This window comes from Colossoma macropomum, unplaced genomic scaffold, assembly GCF_904425465.1.
Source record: "Colossoma macropomum unplaced genomic scaffold, Colossoma_macropomum, whole genome shotgun sequence".
Lineage (NCBI taxonomy): Eukaryota > Metazoa > Chordata > Actinopteri > Characiformes > Serrasalmidae > Colossoma > Colossoma macropomum.
Window position 1 is genome coordinate 6,478,167 of NW_023494809.1, and position 24,740 is coordinate 6,502,906.

At 42.3% G+C, this 24,740-nt stretch overlaps 1 protein-coding gene across 3 annotated transcripts in view; it reads right to left on the reverse strand.

The window, feature by feature from the left end:
* The window catches only part of dyrk1b (dual-specificity tyrosine-(Y)-phosphorylation regulated kinase 1B), an 81,121-nt gene that overhangs the window by 21,001 nt on the left and 35,380 nt on the right, over positions 1–24,740 (reverse strand). For 2 of the 3 annotated variants that reach the window (XM_036558923.1, XM_036558922.1), the window contains exon 1: positions 19,557–21,338. The exons of the other annotated variant lie outside the window; for it this stretch is intronic. In XM_036558923.1, coding sequence (XP_036414816.1) covers positions 19,557–19,692 — 136 coding nt within the window. In that variant the 5' untranslated portion in view covers positions 19,693–21,338. Of the gene's footprint in view, positions 1–19,556; positions 21,339–24,740 lie in introns of those variants that run through there. 3 annotated transcript variants of the gene reach the window in all.

The following is a 24,740-nucleotide window of genomic DNA, read 5'->3' on the forward strand; positions in this document are numbered from 1 at the left end:
GTTTTACCCCTCTACACTGGCCTAATTTTAGCCAGATATGACGACTGTTCGGAGGGTGGATGCGCTGAGAGCTGGAGGAAAAATGTCACGCCGGCCCTTTAAATGCTGAAGCGAACACATTGAGAACTTCCTGAGTGACGCCCCCCTTCCTGCGCTCCGATTGGCTGAGGGGCCCTCCCTCCCGCCTCCTGATTGGCTGCTGGTATCCAAGGGCTGGGCGGCGAGGTCTCTATAAATAAACCTGGTAGCTTGTGCTGTATCAGCAACCCTTCCCACAATGCCGTTCTCTCTCTCTCTCCCTCCCTCTCTCTCTCCCTCTCCCTCTCTATCTTTTTCCATTATTCTTCCTCTCTTTCCCTGTTTCTTTCTTCCTTTCCTTTTTTCTTATTCTCTCCATTTTCTTTTTTCCATCTTGCTTTCTTTCCTTTATCTTTCTTTCTCTTGCCTCTCACTTTTTTTCTCTTTCCATTTCTCTCCTTTTCTTTCTCTCGCATCCTTTTTTTCTTTCTACTCTCTTCCTTTTCTCTTTTCCTTTCCTTCTGACTCTCCGTTTTCTTTTTCCCCTCTCTTCCGTTCCTTCTCTCTTCCCCTCTCTCTTTTTGTCTTCCACCTCACTTCCTTTTCTCTCTTGCATCCTTTTTTCTTTCCCTCCTTTCTACTCTCTTCCTTTTCTCTCTTCCTTTCTTTCTTACTCTCCATTTTCTTTTCCCTCTCTCTTTCAATCTTTCTTCATCTCTTTCCCTCTCTCCTCCTTTCCTCTTTTTCCATCTTCTTTCCTTCTTCCTTTCTTCCATTTCTCTCTTCGGTCCTTTTATCTTTCTTTCCTTTCTACTGTCTTCTTTTTCTTACTCTGTTTTCTTTTTCCATTTCTTTCTTTCCCTATCTTTCAATCTTTCTTTCCCTCTCTCTCTCTCCCCCTCACTTTCTTTTCTCTTTTTCCATCTTCCTTTTTTTCAGTTTCTTCCTTGTAACGTCCTTTCTTGCATCCTTTTTTTCTTTTTCTGTCTTTCTTTTCTCCTTTTCCATCTGTTTTTCCATCTCTCTTTCTTTTCCTTGTCACTTCCTTTTCTTTTTCCCTTCTTCCTCAGGCTTTTTCCAACTTTCTTTCTTTCTCTTGCCTTTATCACTGTTTCTCTCTCTCTGTCTCTCTCTCTGTCTCTCTCTCTCTCTCTCTCTCTCTCTCCCCCTCTCTCCCGCTCTCTCTCTGTCTCTCTCTCTCTCTCTCTCTGTTCGGTATGTATTGTCAGTTATGTGAGTGTTAAAACGTAAAGTTGTTAAATATATCAGCTGAGCGCCGCCACCTCCGCCACAGCTGACCAAATACAGCTGCCAGCTGCCAATCAGGGTGTCGCCATGGCAACAGGCCGGCCCACTCCCTGTCTCTAAGGCACAGGAAGAGGCCGGTGGTGAAGAGGGAAGAGAGAGCGGAACAGCTGAACATGAACCCCCCCACCCCACCCCCAACATATACCCCCCCCCTCCCCTGGTGTCCGCATCGACCCCTATCTTATTCCCAGTTAGGGTAACAGACTCTGCGCACGGCCAAAGTTGGACAGGCCGCGAGGCACGAGGCCACGGAGGGAAGGGTTAGCGTGCACGCTAGCGCTCAGGTAGGGCTCGCGCTCTGAACTCCCCCCGCCACCCCCCCACCGCAAAATTTTACCTTCATTACGCTACATTTTTACAAACTCGAACAGTTTAACGAGTTCAGTTCACATTTTAAACTATGGGAACCGAATTAAATCCAGAATAAACCACAGCACGTTCCACACAGCGTCCTCGGAGCCTTAGCAATACCCAGAAGACATAATTATTAAATTAAATTTTCATAAAATTAATAAATACAGTGTTTCCCACAGGTCTGAAATAAACCTGGTGGTGGTGGAGGGGGGGTGATACAGACATCCATACTCATCTCAGTGCTCTTTATACTTCACTGGGTATTTAATAAAGGCATGTATTATTTTTAATATAAAAAAGGGTATTATCAAAACAATAATTAGAAACTGTTAACAATCAAAACACTGTGTGTGGGCACCACTGAAATATACTGTAAATACATCCATATGAACATTATAGAGCTTTTTAAATGAAACGGTAGAAGCCATATCGCCCCCTACACTTCCTGTAGTGTATTACAGTCTGTCAGAGTGACTGTGTGGATCATATGAACATTATAGAGGCTTTTTAAATGAAACAGTAGAAGCCATATCGCCCCCTACACTTCCTGTAGTATAGCAGCAGTGACACTTCTGTCGTGGTGACAGAGTAAAAGAAGGGATTTACAATAGAAAAACTGAAGCAGAACAACAGACAGGAAGCTTACTTGTACTGAACCAATCACAAGAGAGCCTATGCACCACACAGACTTTACGATAGGGCTGGGCAATATGACAATATATATAGTTATTTTGATAAATTATGTCACAATACAATATACGCTGTTCTAAACATACTGTGTGTATGTAGTCAGTGCTTGTAGACACTGACCAACTGCTTGTTTCATGAGCAAAATTTGCCCCGTTTAACTGGATTTAGTGCCAAATATTGAATGCAAATCATTGTGTGCATAATTTTTAACAGTATTTTTTAAAAATGTAGCAATACTGGCTCTTTTTTCTCTGTTCCAACTGACGAAATGTCTGAAAAAATAAATCGTTACATATTGTGTATCGTGAAGAGTATCACAATATTATTTTTCTGCCGTATCACCCACCCCTACAGTGAAACTCCCAGTACTAACAGCCACTCCTCCAGTAAGTGGACTGATGATATAAGAAGCTGGTAAACTAGCAAAGGGAAACACAGTGATTGCTTCAATTCTGAGTTTCTCTACATGACTGAGATGAAACACACTGTACATCCACGTTTAAGTAAAAATCAAGACTTCCCAGCAAATAACAACATTGTGCCTCGTTCACAAACCGTTCTTAAGAAGAAATTTCTTCTCAAACCCACTTACGCAGTTTTCACGAAGACTCTGACGTTCATCAATGTTCTCTTATTCAGGATAAGGAAGATATTGGTGATTAAGGTCTGATTAGGGGTAAAGGATGCTGCAGAACGCGATCCGGGAACCCAGTCCAACTTTAAAAAGTGACACTGTGAACTGTCTGGAGGTGAAATTGCGAGGGTGCCGTGTCCTGGAGCGCGAGGGATCACATGGCCGTCGTGCCCTGTACTGCACTGGCTGTGGAACAGGAGCAGCTGGACGTTCTGTATGTGAAATTCTGAGTATTCCGGTATGAATTTCTTTGTGCCAGGCGAATGTGGGTTAGAGAGAGTCTGGAGCTTCAGCAGCGTCAGAGTCTGAGCTCCAACACACAAAGCCCAACATTCACACCGGAATGTAGTGACCTGTAGTGTGGACTGTCCAATAGAAACGTTGCTTAGCTCTCCTCCTATTGGACAGGCATTACTTGCACTTAGCATTACACACGTAAATGTAAATGTAAACATGTAAATTTCAGTGTCGGATTTGCACAACAACTTCAGTTCACTCACACCCCTTTTACCCTGTTCTTCAGTGGTCAGGACCCCCATGGACCCTCACAGAGCAGGGTGGCGGGTCATTCTCAGCACTGCAGTAACACTGACGTGGTGGTGGTGTGTAGTGTGTGTTGTGCTGGTCTGAGTGGATCAGACACAGCAGTGCTGCTGGAGTTTTTAAACACTGTCCACTCACTGTCCACTCTATTAGACACTCCTACCTTGTCAGTCCACCTTGTAGATGTAAAGTCAGAGACGATAGCTCATCTGCTGCTGCACAGTTTGTGTTGGTCATCCTCTAGTCCTTCATCAGTGGTCACAGGACGCTGCCCACAGGACGCTGTCTTTGGTTCTCAGTCCAGCAGCGACACTGAGGTGTTAAAAAACTCCAGCAGCACTGCTGTGTCTGATCCACTCAGACCAGCGCAACTCACACTAACACACCACCACCACGTCACTGTTACTGCAGTGCTGAGAATGATCCACCACCCAAATAGTACCTGCTCTGTGAGGGTCCATGGGGGTCCTGACCACTGAAGAACAGGGTAAAAGGGGGCTAAGAAAGTATCAGAGAAACAGATGGACTACAGTCTGTAACTGTAGAACTACAAAGTGCACCTATATAGTAAGTGGAGCTGATAAAATGGACAATGTAGAAACAAGGAGGTGGTCAGAATGTTATGCCTGATCGGTGTAAAGCCGTACTGAGTTACTCTGCATTTTGGCCCAGTTAATTTCAGTTTACACACAGAGAGAAATCCGAAATGAGCTCGTTTTATGGAACCATCATCATCAGCGTCACGGCGAGGAGGGATTCACACCGGACACTGGAAATCAGACTCACTCGGCTCAAACCCGCTGATAAAGTGCTCCGTATCCAGAGGCATCTGGGGAACTCTAGATGGCCGGAATCAAGGCTAATCTTAGAGAGCTTAGCGCTATGCTAGCCTGCACCAGCGAGCCGGACCCCAGAATCCCCCTCTCACTACCACATACCTGAACACCTGCTTTTAACGCCATAATCAAACCTGATATCACATCAACAGATCGCTGGGCGTCCGCTCCCACCGGGACCGCAGCAGGGTTTCGGGGCTGCGAGCCAACGACGTCCCCCTGAAGCTTTAAAGGTGCTTTAGCCAGGAATGCTAACGTGCTAGCATGGCTAGAAGTGATTGAAAGCTGATGGAAGTGAGTTAGCGTTTAGCATTTAGCATTTAGAGAGTCCAAACCGTGAAGAACGCTGGTAGACCAGCTCACAGAGGACTTCACTCGTTGGTTTATTACGCTTATTAGAAGGAGAATTAAATAGGGGGGTCTTTCCAAAGTTAGCCAGATAAGTACAGCACAAAGTCAGGGCTGTCCAGTTAGAGTGAAGGGATGTTTCTACCAGATGATCCTCCAAAGGAGCCCAAACTCAGGACGGTGTAACAGAGAGATCTAACGGACGTTCCTACTGGACAATCCTCACTTTTACTGTGAAACACCTCCCAGAACATCTTAGCCACACCGATCAGCTTCAAACTATCCTTTTTAATAAATATAACAGGAACAGATCTTCAACAGATCTATAAATCACTCCTAAACTAATATGACCACCAGTTCAGAACCAATAGTTATCAATAATCACGCTGCCATGGCGCATATATACATATATATATATATATATGCATGACACACATAAATATCATACAGTCTTAGAAAAGGTTCTTCAAGGGTTCTTCAGTACAGAAAATGTCTCTATATAGAACCATGAACACTCTTAGAGATGCAAAAAAACATTTAAACATGCAAAGGGTTCTTTGAGTGTCCATGGTTCTATATAGAGCCATTTTCTGTACTGAAGAACCCTTGAAGCACCATCTTTGTTAGGAGCGTATGTATATATATATATTACACACACTCTTAATAAAGATGGTGTTTTAAGGGTTCTTCAGTAAAAAAAAAAAAAAAGGTTCTATATAAAAACTCATATTTTGCCAGTTTATTTGTTTATTTTGTGAATCAAAGTTAGAACCTTGCTGAGTCGGTAAAAAGAGAGCCCAAGTCTGAACAGCTGGTCCAGTCGGCCTGGAAAAGTACCGGAACCGGAAAGTCCACTCCGAACTGTTGACTACCATGGAAAGAACAATGGAGAGTTAGCATTAGCTGGAAGTAGCATGCTCTGGTTGGTACAGCGCTAACTGAGCTCTACCAGCTTCCATTCATTATTAGCAACGTTAGCATTCGGGGGGAGGAGACTTCCTCACATCTCTCTCCTCACCTTCACTTCCTCTCTCTCTCTCTCTCGCTCTGAGCGTCCACTGCGCTACATTTCCTCCTGGACGCCCACGCGCTGACCGCCAAACTAGTCTGGCTGTTTTAGGTGGTGTTTGTGTGATCGAGTGCACTGTGTCTCGCAGTCTGACTCAAAAGTGGAGGAGGAAGAGGAGGAGGAAGGATTATTCATGAGGGTCTGCTTGAAGTGCATGTCTGTGCTGTCATCTTCTACCTCAGTGTCTCTCTCTCTCTCTCTCTCTCTCTCTCTCTCTCTCTCTCTCTGACACCCACCAACGGCACAAAGTGCCTTCATCAGTGATCACTTCCTTCTGAATAAGACCCTGTTTACACCCGGTCACTTCGTGAGTATCAGGATTACATCTGGAGGCCACATAAAAAAAGTGTAAACACATCATTCAAACCATTTCAGGAGGTGGACTGAGACACATTATAGCAGTGTAAACACATCCGTCTCAGTACAGCCGAAACCCCTCCCGATACAACTAAAACTTTTCACAGTACAACCAACACTCCTACCAGTACAGCCGACACTCCTCCCAGTACAAACAAAACCCCTCCCAGTACAACCGAAACCCCTCCCAGTACCACTGAAAATTCTCCAAGCACAACCCAAACCCCTCCCAGTACAACTAAAACTTCTCACAGTACAACCAACACTCCTACCAGTACAGCCGACACTCCTCCCAGTACAAACAAAACCCCTCCCAGTACAACCGAAACCCCTCCCAGTACAACTGAAACTTCTCACAATACAACTGAAACTCCACCCAGTAGAATCAAAACTCCTCTCCAAGCAGTGCATCACTGGCCACATGCCCTCTGTCTGTGAGGAAGCTCATCATGGAGGACGTTCATGGTTGGGAACGAAACAACATGCTAACAACATGGACCGCCATCCTCATCCCCATCTCACTGGGTTAAATGGGATTTTTAGTGTTCTGTAAAACTTGTCCGGCCTCATAACAGCGCCTTCGGAAGAACACCTGTGGGCGGAGCCTGACCAGGCCAGTGTCTCCGCCGCTCTCTCCGGATCTCCCGGTGTGAACTTTAAGACCCGCCGCGGTCGCTGAGTCAGACCCGCACTATTAATAAAGGCCATCTGGGTCGCCAGTGACACTAGTAAACTGAGAACTCAGGACATTAAAAATAAAAATACCGTTTAAAAATAATCTGAACCGTATGAAGCTCAGCCTCAGCAACAGGCAACACTCAGAGAAGCACAGGTCTCTCGGTGAAGCCGCGTTACTGGGGCCTCCAGCGCCGACGGCTACGACGGCTGGAAATAAACCTGTATTAACGCTGCAGACGAGGAAAATGTCACTAAAACAGCTCGATGGCAGAACGAGGGCTACGTCTTCATGCTCACCAGGACAAACCAGAGCTTTTAGAATTCACTGGAGGTTGTAATCTGGTCGTAATCGCAGCCTCATCTATAATATGACTATAATTCAATACATAATAAAAGCGTAAAATTGACAAACGTTTTAGGAACTACACAAACAGGCATGAGCAGAACTGCACAGTATTTTTCTGGCCGCTGTTGTTTATTATTAAGTCCACATTATCGATACTTTCGCTTTCTATAGAACGAGCATCCTTGGTACCTTTAGCTGCATTAGCATGCAGATAAACTATCCTGCTAAACTTAACATCGTTTAACATTTCCTGTGTGTTACAGGCCATTTCACATTCCCATGGTTTTTGGCATAATTTGAAAATACATGTTGCTCTTCACGTTGTGTGTAAATTGAATGATGAATGGACCAAAAGAAATGGCCCAAAATTACACGGAAAGACGTCTGGTTCCATTGACTTACATTAAAAGTAAAGCGGTTTTCTCCTTCTCCTGTAAAGTGTACTCACACAGACTGTGTTTAAGTGGAAAAGAACCAGATTTCTGCTAATAGAGCCCCCCAAATCTTCCACACTGCACCTTTAAAACTGGTTTCTTCACATGAACACTATTAAAGATGCATGATGACGGCTGTAAGTGTTGACGCTGGCAGATGACAGTCCAAAAATCATCGCGTCCTACACCGGCTCAGAATGGAGATCTGATTAATATTTATTGCCGATATGATTAATCATTAACAGGCTCATATACAGGATGAGTAAGCAGACGTCGCCTGTGCACGATGCCTTTTTAAACACTAGGCAGAAACAAAGAGACAAAGCATTGAGCCTAATGACCCTGCTTTTTATTTCGCTCCAATAACAACCACGATTACTCAACTAAACTTGATTATTTAAAAAAAGTACCTTGATTAATTGATCAGTACTAATAACGCATATTTATATTCTCCCACTGATACTGTTTTGCAAATATTCTGCAGATTTACGAAATTTCTGCAGAAGAAAAAGCTAATTAAGTTGCGTTTCCATCCAATAAAGTTAGGCATAGACACTTTAGATGACGTAGGCTGCCATGATTAGCGGCACCGAAACGAGAGATTTAACTGTTTCTGCTTCTGTAGATTCATCTTTACGGCTGTTTGCCGACTTTTTACGATCGTTTGCAGAGACACCGAGCACGATGAGCAACGGCGCCACCTAATGAGGTCTAAAATCTCTGTGCCCCCCCAACGACGTCCGCCTCGCATCTGGGAACGTAAACGCACCCGTCTGCAGAAATCATTGAATCATGGCTCGATACGTCATCGTTTGTTCGAAAAACCCTTTTCCATCACCCTTTTCCGCATTTCGGCATTAGCGATATTCTAACGTTTCCACCTTGTCCAGCATGCAAACTCTTTTTGGGATCTCTGGGTGTTTTTTCGAATTTCTGGCTTTTTCTATTCAGGTTTTCTTGTGCATTTTCAAAATTCACAAAAACTGGCGGATGGAAAACCCGCTGGCGTATCGAACAATCTTGAACAGTATCATCAACACGTCGCTCGTGCTCTTTTATCTTTCATGGGAATCATAAACAAGACTGAAACAGCAGCTTAAGAGTTTTTAAGGGTGTAAGGGTTTAAGGCGCCTGGTGCCAGACTAATCTCAATTAAAGACGAGCTGTATAACGGTTTATTGGAGGCTGTTTACCTTTTTGTTTTGTCTATAACTCGTCTGCACTGATGACTAATTTAATGTTAAAATAAAATCAGTGCCCAATCAGTGTAATATATAATAACAAAACATTTTTATCAACTAAAATATTGAAAATCAACTCAAATTTTGACCTCAGAATCAAATATCGTATCAAACCTGAAAACGCATCGTTACACCTCCACTATCACACTTTCCTTGAAAGAGGGGAGAGGGAGAAAGAGGACGAAGTGAGAAGGTAAATGTTTAATGTGTTTTCTGTGATGGGGCTGAACGTGTCTGTGTGTCGGGGGGGTGGGTGGGGTGGGTGTGGGTGGTCTCTGTGTTAGTGCTGGGCTCAGCAGGGGCTGTTTTTTTTAGTCTTTCACAAAAACAATAACATGTTTTTGTTCTGGTCCAAATCATCCACAACATCCGGGGGATGGGCGAGAGCGACCAATCAGAGCGAGCGAAGGAAGTGTGTCACCATCTTCCCTGAATTTCACCCATTAAACTACAAAAACACCAGCTCGCTTTAAAACACCAGCCCCCTGTGGCTAAATTCACCCTTAAAACCCCTGTGGACTCTGGGGCTGCACCATATATTGATTGTTAATTGTTATCGCGATACTGGTCCTCACAGGAGGCTGCAATATGCAAATGAGCCCTCTAACCAATCACAGCTCTAGAAGAGTTTCTGTAGGTGCATCAATGAATGACAGGAATGCAAGGAAGTCAACATCGAAAACTGAACCCAGTGATGATATCAGGCCAATATATCAGTAAATCAATACATCGGTCGGGACACAATCCAGAGCCAGACTTCAAAAACTCACTTTTACAGCTCAAAGCTCTCACTAAGGCTACGACAATATATATTATCATGATAAATAATGTCAAAATATAATACAATATGCTCTTCTGATCATATGGTGTGTATCGTCAGTGCTTGTAGAAGCTGACCAACTGCAGGTTTCAGTATAAAGAGAGCGAAATTAGTCCAGTTTAACTGGATTTAGTGGCAAATACTGAACAAAAGTTTTTGATAGTATTTTTTGAAACGTGAATATCATAACGTATCGTGAAAACGTCCTTAAGTATCGTGATGATATATTTTTGCCATGACAGTTTATGAGTTCCAAAAAGACCAAAACAGAATAATAGAATCCAATTTTTTATGCAAAATCAATAAATATTTCCTAAAAAAAATACCGACTACTTAAAAACAGCACCTGGATCAGCTTTCAAGCCAAACCAGTGCAACTCAGACGTCTATAATCCGTGTATCAGTTACAGCAGCAGGGCTAACATGACAGTTCTTCACCTTCAGACTTTAGACTGAGGACCTGGACATCAAAGGCAGCGAGAGAGCGAGGGGGGGTGGGGGTCAAAGTTCGGTGATTGGGATGAGTTGTTTGCATGCGGTGTATTCCACACACACACACACACACACACACACACACACACACACACACACACACACACACACACTCACGATTGGTCCAAACTCCAGAAACGGCACGCAGGGTCAGATTCGCTCTCCTGACAGGATCTTCTGCTTTCAGCTTCAGCAGCTCCTCTACACGACACGGGGCATGGCTGTGTTCCAATCCACAGCAAAATAAAACCCTGCTCACCCCCTGTCCCGCACCCACCCCCCCCCAAAACCACCGTCCACCCTCCCACCAGGGCTGCATCACATACTGTTTATTAATCGTTACTGTGAAGTCAGGCTTTACAGAAACTGATGGAGATGAAAGCTGAAATATGCAGACGTAAATATCACACATGACGCTACTCAGCCAATCAGATCTGTGCATTACGATGAGCACTGAGACTCGAGTGAGTGGCGCAGACACAGGGGAGGGACGAGGCGAGACACAGCAGTCGGAGGGGAAAGTGAGTCAGAGGGAAGTTATTTCACATGACGTGATCTAAAAAGAGAAACTGACAATAAACATTGTTGAAATATTACAGAACTGTACTTTATTTGATTTGACATTCAGTCGACTGTATAAGATGTTGATATACCTACTAGGCTACTTCAGTAAACAGTATATGGCACTGAATCATGATGTAAGTTAGACATTATGATGTTCTGGACCTTTGCTTGAGGATATTTTCTCTAACTGGACCCTTATTGAGTTTTAATTAAAGACCCCTGCTCTAGAACATGAAGTGTGGAACGATACTGTATGTACTCTACAGCTGAGCTGTCATACATAGCGGAAAAAGAGGAGTCAGCAGAGGGCACCGCAATCTGACAGCCAATAATTTTAGAGGCAGAATCGCCACGAAATCGCCATTTTGTCCATATTGTGAGCTGCACATCCTCAATATGCACCCAAATTCCCAACGGTGGGGCCGAAAAACGAAACGTTTTTATATCGAAATCACAATTCAACAAAAGAAACTAAAGCGTCATTTTCAAATCGCAAGAGCTGTTATTTTCCAATGTTTTAGCCTATATTATAAAAAACATCGTCGTACGTTTTAAGTAGGGAAATTAAACCTCAATGTGTTGTGACGTCACAACCACGTCTGAAAAAAAAACTGTAAAACTGTAACTGGCAGGCTGGCACTCGACATTCAGGAGTCAATTCTCGAGCTAGAAAAGTTGAACGATCTGGTCCAACAAGCCCGAAGCTTCATTTATAAAACAATAATCAAAATTAAAATTATAGTCGCAAAACTACTCATAAAAAATCACAGTTTTCCCCAAATTGTTCAGCTCTGATCAACGGCAAAGCATTTTAAGAGCAACTCAAAGGCAACAAAAACTCCACAACTCAATAACTTAACACACTTTTAAAATGGTGCTTTTATATAGAACCATGAACAATCAAAGAACCCTTTGCATGATTACAGGGTTCTCTGCATCATGAAAAGGTTCTTTGGATTGATGGAAAACGTGCATGAATGTGCTACAGACCCAAAAGGGTTCTTCTATCGTTACAAGCTTGACACCTTTTCAAAAAGATTCTATGTAGAACCATCTACAGCAGATTCTCCATCAACATGAAGAACACTTTCATGATACAAAGAACCCTTTAATCATGTAAAGAGTTCTTTGAGTGTTCATGGTTCTAAAAAGAACCATTTTTTTTTAGTAAAGAACCCTTGAAGCACCATCTTTTTTAAGAGTGTAGGACTTGATTTGAAAGTAAAATCCCTCATGTTTACGGACTAAAATCGTAACATTTATTTTAGGGATTAAAAATTTTTAACAGTTTAAAAAGAAAATTAATGGTTGATGCTGAAGGTAAATGTGTGCTTTGTATTGTTTCTTAAAAAGAACAGACTTGTGGACAAACTGAAACAGAAATCCCCAAATTAAATCACCCAGATCGGCTCTACTGTACTTTCGATTCCACAGTGAAGTGAATGTACAGCAGGGACTGTCCTGAGGGGAAGCGTCCAGGGAAAGTATGTGAAAGAACTTCATTTCCCTGATTTGGGAACGGCAGCACCCCCCCGACCCCAACCCCCCACTATTTTGGACCCTGACCGGCTGGCGTGGCGACAGGCGTCATGTTTAAGAAACGGCTTCACAATAAAGTGGAACCCGAAACCAGAGAGCTTGCGCTCCGGAGCCCTTGGAGCTTTCACGGATCCCGTTGGTCACTTGCTGCAGCAGCTATCTTTAAGACAGTTAGTCATACCTCTGAACTCCGGTCAGCGCAGACAGCGCTCGACGCGGGCTGGACGACAGAAATAGACAACAGGAGCGAAGTCAGTTGGATACACAGATATAAATAACCAAACACAATAAGTAACGAGCAGAAGTCACTTCAGATCGGCAGGTTCGTCCCTCGCGCCGCCGAAAACCGCGATAAAATAAACGATTATTACGACTTTACAGCTCTTAGACGGACAAACGGATACAGTTCCACACTTTAGAGGAGGTTTAAACTCAGAACTATGCGCTGCTGATGGACTTTAAATGGAGACTAATCCATAAAGCAGAGGTAGAGCTGGGCAATATGACAATATTTACCGTTATCGTGATCAACTACATCACAACAAGCGTTTTGTGGATATCGTCAGTACTTAGAAACACTTCCCGACTGCATGTTTGACTAAAAAAAGAGCCTAATTAGTCTTGTTTAACTGGATTTAGTGCAGCACGGTGTGTAAAATGTCTAACAATAACTGAATTCATTAATTAATTTTTAATATTATTTTTAAAATGTGAAACTACTTTGTCTGTCAAACTTATTGGATGTCAGAAAAAAATTTATATTGTGACATTGTGTATCATAAAAAAAATCACCCAGCGAAAAATAACATTTACACATCTTAATGCTCAAAACCCTGAAGCAAAACGAAAAGAACAAAAACAATAATTCATAACTGCATCGTGACTACATGAGAGAAGAAATAATCAGTGATTGCTGAGATTTTATTCCAATAAATATTTTGGGTCTTTCTATTGTTCCGTTCACCGTTAAATGACGGCCGTGTGTCACTCTAGACTCTCAGATTCGCTCTGAAGTTCTAGAACTTGTTGATAAACCCTTTCATCTCGTTTGTTCCATCATAAATAGATAAATAAACGATGCTGGTGAGAACAGTGTCATTCCAGAGACGTTATAAAGCAGGAGGAGACGGTCGCTGGTTGAAATACGAAGGGGGAAGCTCATAATACTCAACATGGCGGCTGTTTCCAGAGAAAGTCACGCCCTTAGAGAAAAAGAGCCAATCAGCTTGCTGGTCAGCTTTGAGGGTTTTTTGTGCATTATTGAGCCAAAAACTACAAACTGTTTATAACGTTTTAGTCAGATTTCCTCACAGACGTCAAACATGCTTCTGAAACGGTAATTTTACCATCACTTTAGAGTATTTTGGTCTCTCCCTGTTCAGACAGAGGAGCCTGGTCCTAAATAGCTGGGAATAACTGTCCGGTGGCATCGCCAAGACGGCCGCCGAGTGAACAGACTTTCCTATAAAGACTTTGGTCAGTCTAGAGCTCTTAGACGAGCTCTAGAACTCTGGATTCACAGTTTTTGATGCTATTTTTAAAATGTGGCACTACTTTGTCTGTTCCAACTTGCTGAGTGTCATAAAACATAAATATCACGACACATCATGTATCATAAAAACTATTTTTCATTTTTATTATTTACTAGGTGAGAACTGTGTGTCATTCTAGAACTCTCAGACGACACTTTTAAAAGACATGGATCTTCAAGGGTTCTTAAGCAAGGAAAATGATTCTGTCTAGAACCATGAACACTCAAAGAACCCTTTGCATCATACAGGGTTCTTCTGATTTATACGGAATGTGCTTTAGATGGTTCCTTTTTTGAAAAAAGGTTCCATTTGACACCAGGGTTCTTTTGTTGGTACAAATTTGACATTATAACAATAGAAGAACCCTTTTTGGTGCTATATAGAACCCTTTTCAAAAAGAAAGCACATTCTCCATCAGTCTGAAGAAGTCAAAGAACCCTTTAATCATGCAAAGGGCTATTCGAGTGTTCATGGTTCTATACAGAACCATTCTCTTCACTAAATAACCCTTGAAGAACCATCTTGTTAACTGTGTAGTCTGACAGTTCTCAGCCAGTAAAAAATAAAAATAAAAAATATTTATTTTTTTATGACATCCAGTAAGTTGGAACAGGCAAAGTAGAGCCACATTTTATTTGAATCCAGAATTTTAGAGCTAAAATATAGTCTTTACCAAAGAACCCTTGAAGAACCACGTTTTAAGAGTCTAGTTTAAACGTTCGGGAATTTGCTGATAAGCCTTTTGATCTGGTTGTTGCATCATAACCAGGTCTCCACATTTCACCCCACTGTTGCACCACAAAGCCTCGTTGCGAACATCCCAATCACGTGCCAATCATCTACAGATCAATACTTCTTCAGAAAGAGTTCAAAGCCGACCACCTTGGGGTCAAACTCGCCTACAAGCAAGCAGCTCTGACCAAAACGTATGAGTAGCCCAGCGGTGAGCTTCTACAGAGCGCATAAGATTATCCAGCTCATTTCGAGATATTATTTACCTGTTTTGGGTCATTTTATTAAGTTAAATTATCTCACTGTACTGGCAGATAATTTTGCTGGTTTCAAGCTCATTTCTTACACGAAGCACATTTATCTTCTAATACTGTGAGAATTTTACTTAAATCACTTAAAACAAATAGAAAAGTTTGGAAATCAGTTAAATAATCTTAAAATAAGCTTACAGCCATCTCAACAGATACTGGATTTATTTCCTATATTTAAGATTATTTTACTTGACAAGACGCCATTTTTTGCAGTAGTTTCCCCTGAGTTGAGGACGGCGCTGGGTGGACTAGTAGGGACGGTTGACTGGTAGCCGGTTGAGACGGAGATCCAGCATCTACAGAGCGCACAGAACATTCGTTTAACGTTTTTAACTCTGTGGAACCCCCGGTGGCTCCTAAACGCACTTCGTCATATTCTTTACTTCATAACGTTCATATTTCATAAGCTACATTCTAAAGGTGGGGGTCGTATGAGGCTGTAACTGTCTTCTTTCCAGTCAAATAGATGGTGATGTAATTTTAAACCCTTATAATAAAAGAGGCTGAACTCACATTTTTTTTTTCTACTGAAAGTCGACTCATTTTTCCACAAATCTGAGCTACAAACTGGATCTCAGATGGCGTCTCTTCTTTTGATCTGCTCTGTACAAATTATTTTTATAAAATAATACAAAGAGCGTCTCAGTTTTTTGGCTTTCAGCAGTAAACTGTAAGCATATGTCATCATGTTTATGTTAATAACACATTTTCTGTTAATTTGGGAGGAAAAAAAAAAATTTACATTTATTTCATGCAGTAACCGAATGATTTGCCTTACGATTCGGTCATGTAAATTCAGATGGAAAAACCAAAATATACCCACGAGCATAAGAGGTTAACTGAACAACCACTCCAAACAAGGCTGATGATGGGAAAATCAACTTTGCAGAAGGGAAACATTCCTAATTATCAATATTAATTAAATTAAAATGGTGTAAATAACTAAAAAAAAAGAGGAAAATTAGTTGAGGGTTTTTTTAATGGCTTCGTTCACACAACAGGTAAAAGTGGCCCAAATCTGATTTTCTCAACAAATCTGATTTGTTTGTTTGTCTGCTCACAATGTCTTTTAAATGTGATCTGTATGAGACAGTCTGAACAGAACAGAAACTGACCTGATTGCGCAAAAGAACAATCTTCACGCTGCTTCACGGCTCATCCAGAGGTAAACAATCACGACCGCCAACGAACGCCAGTCGCTCCCGGAGGATCAGCTTCATCTTCACCAGCATCACAGGAGCCATCATGAAGCTTCACTGACTGACAGCTGGGCTCATCACCCAGAATGTGTTGGAGCCGTAAAAAGGGCGCGGTCACTTCTTTGGTTCGCGTCCTCGGATTCTTTAAACTGCTTTCAGACTTTTAACTGTTCTTTGACGCTGCAGCCTCGTTCTCCTGCGGCCGCGTTCGGACATTTCTTTAGAAATCTCTTCAATCATGAAGGTTTTGGATCAGTCTCTTCTAAATTTTGTACAGAAACATCAGCCCAGATGTTTTTGAGTCTCAGCAGTGAGAAATTATTACCAATGTCGAGTTGGATTGACGTAAAAGTTGCATGAATTCTGATCTGACTGTTCAGACTGAGTCGCACTGCCGCAGATCAGATACGGATCGGATTTCAGCACCACATATGACAGCGTCTCAAATCGGAATTGAAAATGTCTGATTCAGTGTGTTTATCTGTTCACACTGACCCACATCTGAGTCACATCTGAGTCACATATGAAGATAAAGATCAGATTTGGGCCACTTTTACCAGCTGTGTGAACAAAGCCTAAGAGTGATGAAATGCAGTTTGGTTGCCTCCACTGGAGCTGCTGGTGTCATTTTAGCGCTAAATAGGTCATTTGGGCGGGGGCTGGGCGGGGGCTTGGTGGGGGGGCTGATATTTGTAGGACGTAAAGTCGTGGACCGTCTCTCTCTACAGCCTGAAGGCCTGAACTCTGAACCTACAGTTTAAAAAAATACATATTAAACCTCTGCACTGATTCTGAAGGAAGTGCAAATGATGCAGATTGTTTGTTTGGAAACTTTGCTGAAATGGGCCAATTAAGCAATTATATCTTAACGGCATTAGCGAGCTTAACACCTGACGGTTAACTGAGTCGGTTAATTCGGACAATGAGAACAGGAACGAGATAACCAGATAACCAGCAAACAATAAACAGAGGATCAGACAATTAATCCATCTTCCACCACGAGAAAATGCCTCATCAGCAACACACTGACACATTAAACCTCTCTGAGTTCTCGACTCTTCCGGATCATCAATTACGAGCAGAAACCAAGACTTCTTACAGTCCGAATCACAACCACACACATCAAACATCCATCTGAACCCAGTCTGGCTGGATCTCCAGTTCAGCTGATTGGTTTGCACCAGTTACACTGCAAAAAATGGCGTCTTTTCAAGTGAAATGATCTTAAATCTAGTGGATATAGCTAATATTTCCCATTTTGAGATGGCTGTGCTCTTATTATAAGATTATCCATCTTATGTCTAGATATTTACTTGTTCTGGGTCATTTAAAAATGGTAAAATGGTCTCACTGTACTGGCAGATCATTTTCAAGCACATTTTCTACAACAAGCACAATTATCTTCCAATACTGCGAGAATTTTACTTAAATCACTTAAAACAAATAGAAAAGTTTGGAAATAAGTTAAATAATCTTAAAATAAGCTTACAGCCATCTCAACAGGACAAATGTTGGGTTTATTTCCTATATTTAAGATCATTTTACTTGACAAGATGCCATTTTTTGCAGTGTACAGCAGTTTCCATGCAGTCAGACTCGAGTTTAGCGGTTTAGTCTATATTTTGTGGGTAATAAATATATTACTGAGAATTTGGTGAAGAATTAGGACAAAATAGATCACACATCAATTAGCAGCTCAGTCATAGAAACAGAACAAGAACAAATAATTATAACTACTAAGAGGAAACAACAAGGAACACACATAAGAATCAGTCACCTCCTTTACACATGCACTAACTTACACCCTTAAAAAGATTTAAGGGTTCTTTAGTAAATAGTGGTTCTATATAGAAGAATGAACACTCAAAGAACCTTAAGAAGCTTAAATGGTTCTGTGCGTGGTGAAATCATTCTTCAGACAGATTGTATATGGTTCTTTACAGCACCAAAAGTTGTAAAAGAACAAGTTGCAAAGATTGCAAAGAACCCCTTAATCATTAGAAGAACCTTGAAGAAAGGTTGCAAAAAATCCTTTTATCATTAAAGGATTTTTTGAGTCTTCATAGTTCTATATAGAACCATTTTCTTTACTGATGAACCCATGAAGAACCTTGAAGCTTTAATCATTGAAGGGTTCTTTGAGTGTTCATGGTTCTACATAGAATGAAATCATTCTTCAGATGGACAGAGAGTGTGTTGTTTGGTTCTTTATAGCACCAAAAAGGTTGTTTTGAAGCTTGACATCATAACCACAGCAGAACCCTTCTCACAAAGGTTCTACACAGAACCATATTCAACACACTCTCCATCAGTCTGAAGAATAATTTCACCGTCTTTACTAAAGAACCCTCTTTTTAAAGACTCTACTGTTTAAATGAACAGTCCAGCCAAGAAAGCAAGAAAGCCAAGAAAGCCGCTGCATCAATTAAGATGAATGGACACCAATTAGCATCATGCAAATGCCTCCACTCTAGCATGTCTGGTGGAACCAACTCTTTAAAATCACTCAGGGGGGAATCGATCACATCGCCACCCGCAGCTTCGCCCAACCAGCCAACTCCAAAAGTGGGTTAGTGGTTTTATCATCTCCCTACAGAACGCGCAGTTCTGGAGCTCGGAGTTCTGCTCCAGCATTCCCAGCAACAAGGCGATCATCAGCGTGAGCTCACAGCACAGCGCAGTGCGCATCCACACGCTCGCATCCAAACACACGGAACCCACACAAACACCCCAGCCCGCCTCTGCAGCGCCGCACCAGCGTTCTCACGATTGTCTGAAGGAGCCAAAGCCGAAACAATGGCGGGAAAAGGAACCTGAGCCTACGGGGGTCTCTGAAGTGTGTGAAAGAATTGACCAATCCACATCCGGCGCACAGGAACACGTCCTGGGGCGCAAAACCCACAACCCTGTGAAACTATCCTACCTGAAAAGCATCAAAATTTTAAGAAAACATGGGTTTATCTGATTACTGACCACAATTCTCTCGAAAAGATGAGCCCAATTTGCAGAAAATTAGCTCTTGTAACCCAATTTGTGAGTTTTTCCCCATAAATTGGAAACATTCAGTCAATATGATAAAATAAACTAATTTAAGAGTTGGTAGGAGCTGAGAGAGGCTGAACCGGGTCTTCCCGGGATTTCCCCGCTTACGCGTCGTTACGTCATCACTACTCTGCATTTTTCTCTCACTGTGTGAAATTGACGAAAGATAAACATGACCGACCGTCATCCCTCGAAACGAGGGAACAAACAAACAAAGCGATCGAAACTGGCAGTTTAAACCTCAACAAGCTCCTCAGAGCAATCGCATTCGCAAAGAACTCAAGACGATAGTTTGGACCTCCTTCACCTCAGCACGTGCCACAGGTGTTCCAAACTGCCCGAGTTAGGCCAACTTTGGTCCCACCAATCATGGAGGCTAGAACTCCCACCATGATCATGAAACCCCCACTTAATTGATCACAACGTACATCCATTACGCGACGGATGGAAGAACAGAGGTTGTACTAACTTCTCGACGGCTTCCGGAGCAGGTGAGACTGGTAGCGGCTCTGATCCGGGTTGCCGATCCACGATTCGGTCGACAGGTTGGCGACCATTCTGTTAGAAGGCTGTGGCTTCTCCTCCACGGATGAAGTGATCACCATCGGAAATGCTTTAGTGTCGAGCCGCGATCTTCAAAAGAATTACATCAATCGAGTTTGTTGGGGGAGGGAAAAAAAGTTCAAAAAACCACTTTGGAAAAAGTCGCTGACATCAAGTACAAAATAATCCTTCCCACATGCTTCAATCGAGAATCTTCAACACAGCCGGGTACATCCAATGGCGATCAAACTCAAGTGTGAGCCATATATGTATATATTTATATATATATATATATATGTGTATATATAATAAGGATTTAAACTCAAGTCAACCACAAAAATATCTCTCGACCGCTAGTGAAATCCTGAAGTGACGAGACCGATGAACGAAAAAAGGCACCATTAAGTTACTTCCAACACTGTTGTTTGACTATGTTCTTGCTATTCCCTTTATTACTGTAAATCTAAGGCAATGGATTGGGTTTCAGGCAACGATGCTCACTTTAAGCATAAAAAATAGAATATACATATTCAAACTACGGATCTGCAATATATATCTGTATTATATATACTCTGTTACATATATATATCTCTCTGTTTATATGGGGATGAAGTTATTTGGTTACTAAAGTTTGCTCTGCTAGTTTCATTGTCCTCCGTTGCTGAGAAGATTCCATCCAGTTGAAGGAAAATAATTGGACGACGCGACGACGCAAGAGCCAGTCCGGACAACTCAGCAGCCGGAGCTAAAGCCGGGGGTGTGCTGGTGGGCCGAGGAGGGTGGTGGGGGGGTTTTGGGGGGGGTCTTCAGTTCCAACACCATCTACCCCATCACTATCTCTAAAAATAGCGAGGGCTTCTTGGGTTCCGTCTGCGTATCCCTACAGCGAAGCCGTCAGTGAAAAGGACAGGTGCAGGGCAACTATTCTGTTGCCTTGCTTTTTTTTTTAATCCTGGTGTGGCAGGTACTTTTATTTACTTTTTTTTACCCCTCCTCCTCCTCGTCGACGAGCTACCAAAGTCAGCAGATGTGAGGGAGGAGGAGGAGAAATGCTGTGGTCGGGTCAAAAGGTGCTCAGAATCACAAATGTCAACAACAACAACGACAACAACAAGAAGCCAAGTGGGAGACGCATCCGAAGGGACGCCGGATGATCTGCATGCACGAACGACGACGAAGCGGAAAGTGCTGAAGTGCAAGTCCACAGGCACGAGAACGTCCTACTGTTTTAATGGAGGGGAAAGATCTTGCCAAGGTCCTTTCCAAGGGGTCTAGGGATGGGGGGGGGTTGTGGTTTGGACTCCAGAAAAGGGCTCAAATTGCGCTTCTCAATCACTTGGTGCTGCTTAGATAAACCAGAAGAACACAAAAACTCCAGATGTGGGGGGGTCCAGGGTCCGGAGCAGTGCCAGCTGCGTGCTGAAGTGTATAGACTCCGAGTCAACTTAGATCAATCCGAAGAACCGGTTTGTTGTCAAGCTCACTTCCATCCCGAGCTGCCGCCGCTGCTCCCTCACATTATTTCGGAGCCTCTCTCCAGCTCTTCTCCAGCTTTACGGCCTGCAATCGACTCCAGAAAGCCAAGCGATCGCCTCCTCGTCTCTCCGAAGTGTAGTTAATCTCGTTTTCCGTCCACACCAGGCAGCTCTGCCGTTGTTTGTTGCCCGCTGTCTCGCCTCTCCGCCCGGCACCAACTCCACACCCTGCGATACGGACTGTACCATCAGCCGAGAAACACGGGGGGAGCGCGGACTGCTCTACCAGCGCGGAGAGGGAGGGGGGGTGGAGCGGAGAATCACTCGCTCGTTGACGCAGCTTCAGTGTTTGATCGCACAAAAGTAGAAACCCTATCCCGAGAAAGCTCTAATATATGTGAGACGACACATTTTGGCAAGTTTATATCATTAAAAACGCGATCCCGGATCTCAGTTCGCTGCCACTTCAGCAGCTCCTAAGCCTTTCCCTGCTGCACATCCGTCACACAGGCATATCTGCTTTATTTTTAAGTGAAACATTTAATGACTATATTATTTATTCTGACTAATTCAGTCCTTGAGATGGACACAGAGTGATTCGGAGTGGTTTGGTGTGAAATGGGACTGAGACTGATGAGATTTCTTTACAGTGGGGGTCATCAGAACCAGGTCTTCAACACAAATATAGACAGTTTATTTACTATCCAAAACCAACAGTGAACCTACACGAGTCTTCTGAGTTTTATTTATAACGGTGATGGTGATAGAAGTCACAAACCTGAAAAAAAAAAAACATTCTTAGGGACTATTTGGCCTCACAACACCCTGCATTTATCCCTCCACCATGAATGGATTATCACAAAACTATCATAAAACAGTGTCTCAGTCATCAGGCAGTGAATTCATAACCGTTTTATGTAATAACTCTGTGAGGAGCTTTTAGAGGTGGACGTCTGGTTCCTATCCCCACCACTGTGAACAGTTCTGACTCGGAGTTTACCTAGAACAGAGCATTTTACACTTAACCACTCTGAACGACTCTGTTTACATCTTAACCATTTAATTATGCAGACTGTTTTTTTTTTTGAAAATTCGCTGGAGTTCCCCTTTCAGACGAAATGACCTACAGCTTTAGCATTTAGCAGTCAGACTCGGCGTTTAGGTGAATTACGCAGAAAATAAATAAATACATAAAAAAGTTACACGAAATCGCATCTCCGTTTCTCATATAAGGTCACGGCGATGGGTTTTAGCGAGTTCTGGCGTGTTCTGTTGCCGTAACTTTCAACTTTTCACGTAAACAGAAACGTATGATTGATTTTCTTTCTCCTCAGAGTTTCATCCAACTTTTTTCTGTGCTAAAGCGCGCGCACAGCCGTTGCTCTCCTCCCTCCCCGCCCCTCCCCTCCCGCTCTCGCTGACGCGCGTTCGCATGCTCTGTTGCTAGCCGACGCCACGGCAGCTCGCATGCGATTTGCCAGGACGGGTCCCTTCCACCGTCTCGATTGGCCAGCTCGCTGTTGTGGGCGGAGCTGAAGCGAGAGAGTCTGCCCTTCCCCCCCTCCCTCCCCCTCCGCCTAAACTCCTCGTTGTCTCCAAACGCAGCCAGAATGACGCGAGAATAACACAAGACTTCAGGTAAATGGACACGAGTGGAGCAGAAGGGAGAACCAGAGATACACAGGCTTTGAAACGAGGAGAACCATGAGAGATTAGACGTTCTTTAGATAATAGCACGAAGCTGGCATTATAAACACTTCTTAGAACATACTTAATCCTATATAAGGTACATCTACAGTATATATATTATGGATAGTCAGTTATTGGATCATAACATGACTAAGAAAAACAATGAGACTTCCACCATAAACACTACACTAAAAAACGGTTCTTCAAGGGTTCTTGGTTCTGTCTAGAACTATTAGTTTTATATAGAACAACGGAATGCTTTGCATGGTGAAAATAGTTCTACATAGCACCAAATAGTGTTTTTCTATTGTTCTTTTACAAGCTTGACATCGTATGCAATAGCAGAACCCCTTTTGGTGCTATGCAGAACCATTTTCAACAGTGTTCTATATAGAAACATACAACATATTCTCCATAATCATCTGAAAAACCACTTCACCATGCAAAGAACCACTTAAGCATGCACACTGTTCTATGCAGAACTCATGGTTCTAACCATTTCATTCACTAAAGAACCCTTAAAAAAAACAAACTGAGCATGCTTCAGTTTAACTTTTTAAGTCTTCAGTTTTAAAAAGATGGTTCTTTAAGGGACCTTAAGTAAAGGCAATGGTTCTGTACGGAACCATGAACACCCACTGGCATGGTGAAATGGTTCTTCAGATTGATGGAGAATGTGTTGAATACGGTTCTATGTAGATCTTTCTTTTGAAAGTGGTTCTATATGGCACCAAAAGGGTTCTGCTGTTGTTTCAAGCTTGACATCATAACAACAAAAGAACCCTTTCTGATACTATATAGTACCATATACAACAGATTCCCCATGCAAAGAACCATTTAATCATGAAATAGATCTACACAGAACTCATGATTCCTAACAGAACCACTCCCTTTACTGAAGAACCAATGTTTTTTAGTAGTGAGGGTTGTTTTACTCAGAGAAGAAAACTGTATTATTCAAAGTATAAACGTGTAAAACACCCAAACTTGTGAAAACTTTATTGAAACACAGACGCTCAAACTACTTCAGCACTGCAAAGACAAACAACGCTGATCCATTCAGTGTTTTTACTCTCCATGAACTTTTATTTACTTTTTATAATTTAAAAGTCCTGTTCCAAAGCCGGAGCTCTTCTCGTAGCCCATTTCGCTCTTTTGAGAGCATTATTCACCAATTTATTCACTATGATTTCAACTGAATACGAATGTGATTCCCTTAAAACAAAACAATGGGAAAAAGACCAACCTGTAGCTTCGGTGAGGCCCATACAATCCAGCTAACGTTTACTATAACATTCAAAAACTTTTACAAGTATTTAACTGCACTTAATTTCTAGTTTGTAACTGTAGGTCGAAGGCCAGGCGCCAAAGTTGGCTCATAAAAAAACGTAGTACAATAACAAACTGTACTTCTAATAATATAATAATAATAATATGTAATATTTTCACCTCACAATATAATTGTAATACTTTCCTACACCCTTAAAAAGATGGTTCTTCAAGGGTCCTCTAGTAAAGGCATTGTTCTATGAGTTCTAGAACCGTCTGCATGCTTAAATGCTTCTTTGCAAGGTGAAATGGTTCACCAGATTGTTTTGTGCATGGTTCTATATAGCACTAAAAAGGGTTCTGCTACAGTTACAACGTCAAGCCTGTAACAAAAGGACTCCATAAATCTAAAGAACCATTTCACCATGCAAATAAGCATTTAAGCATGCAAAGTTCTTGGCGTGTTCATGGTTCTACACAGAACCACTGTCTTTACTAAAGAACATTTGAAGAACCATTTCTGGTGCTATATAAAATCAACACATTTTCCCTCAATCTGAAGAACAGTTTCATCATGCAAAGAACAAGTTAGGAATGACATGGTTTTAGGAAAGAACCCTCAAAGAAGTGTGTACAGTACCCTACAGCTCTACTATAGTATTCCCATAATAAACTAA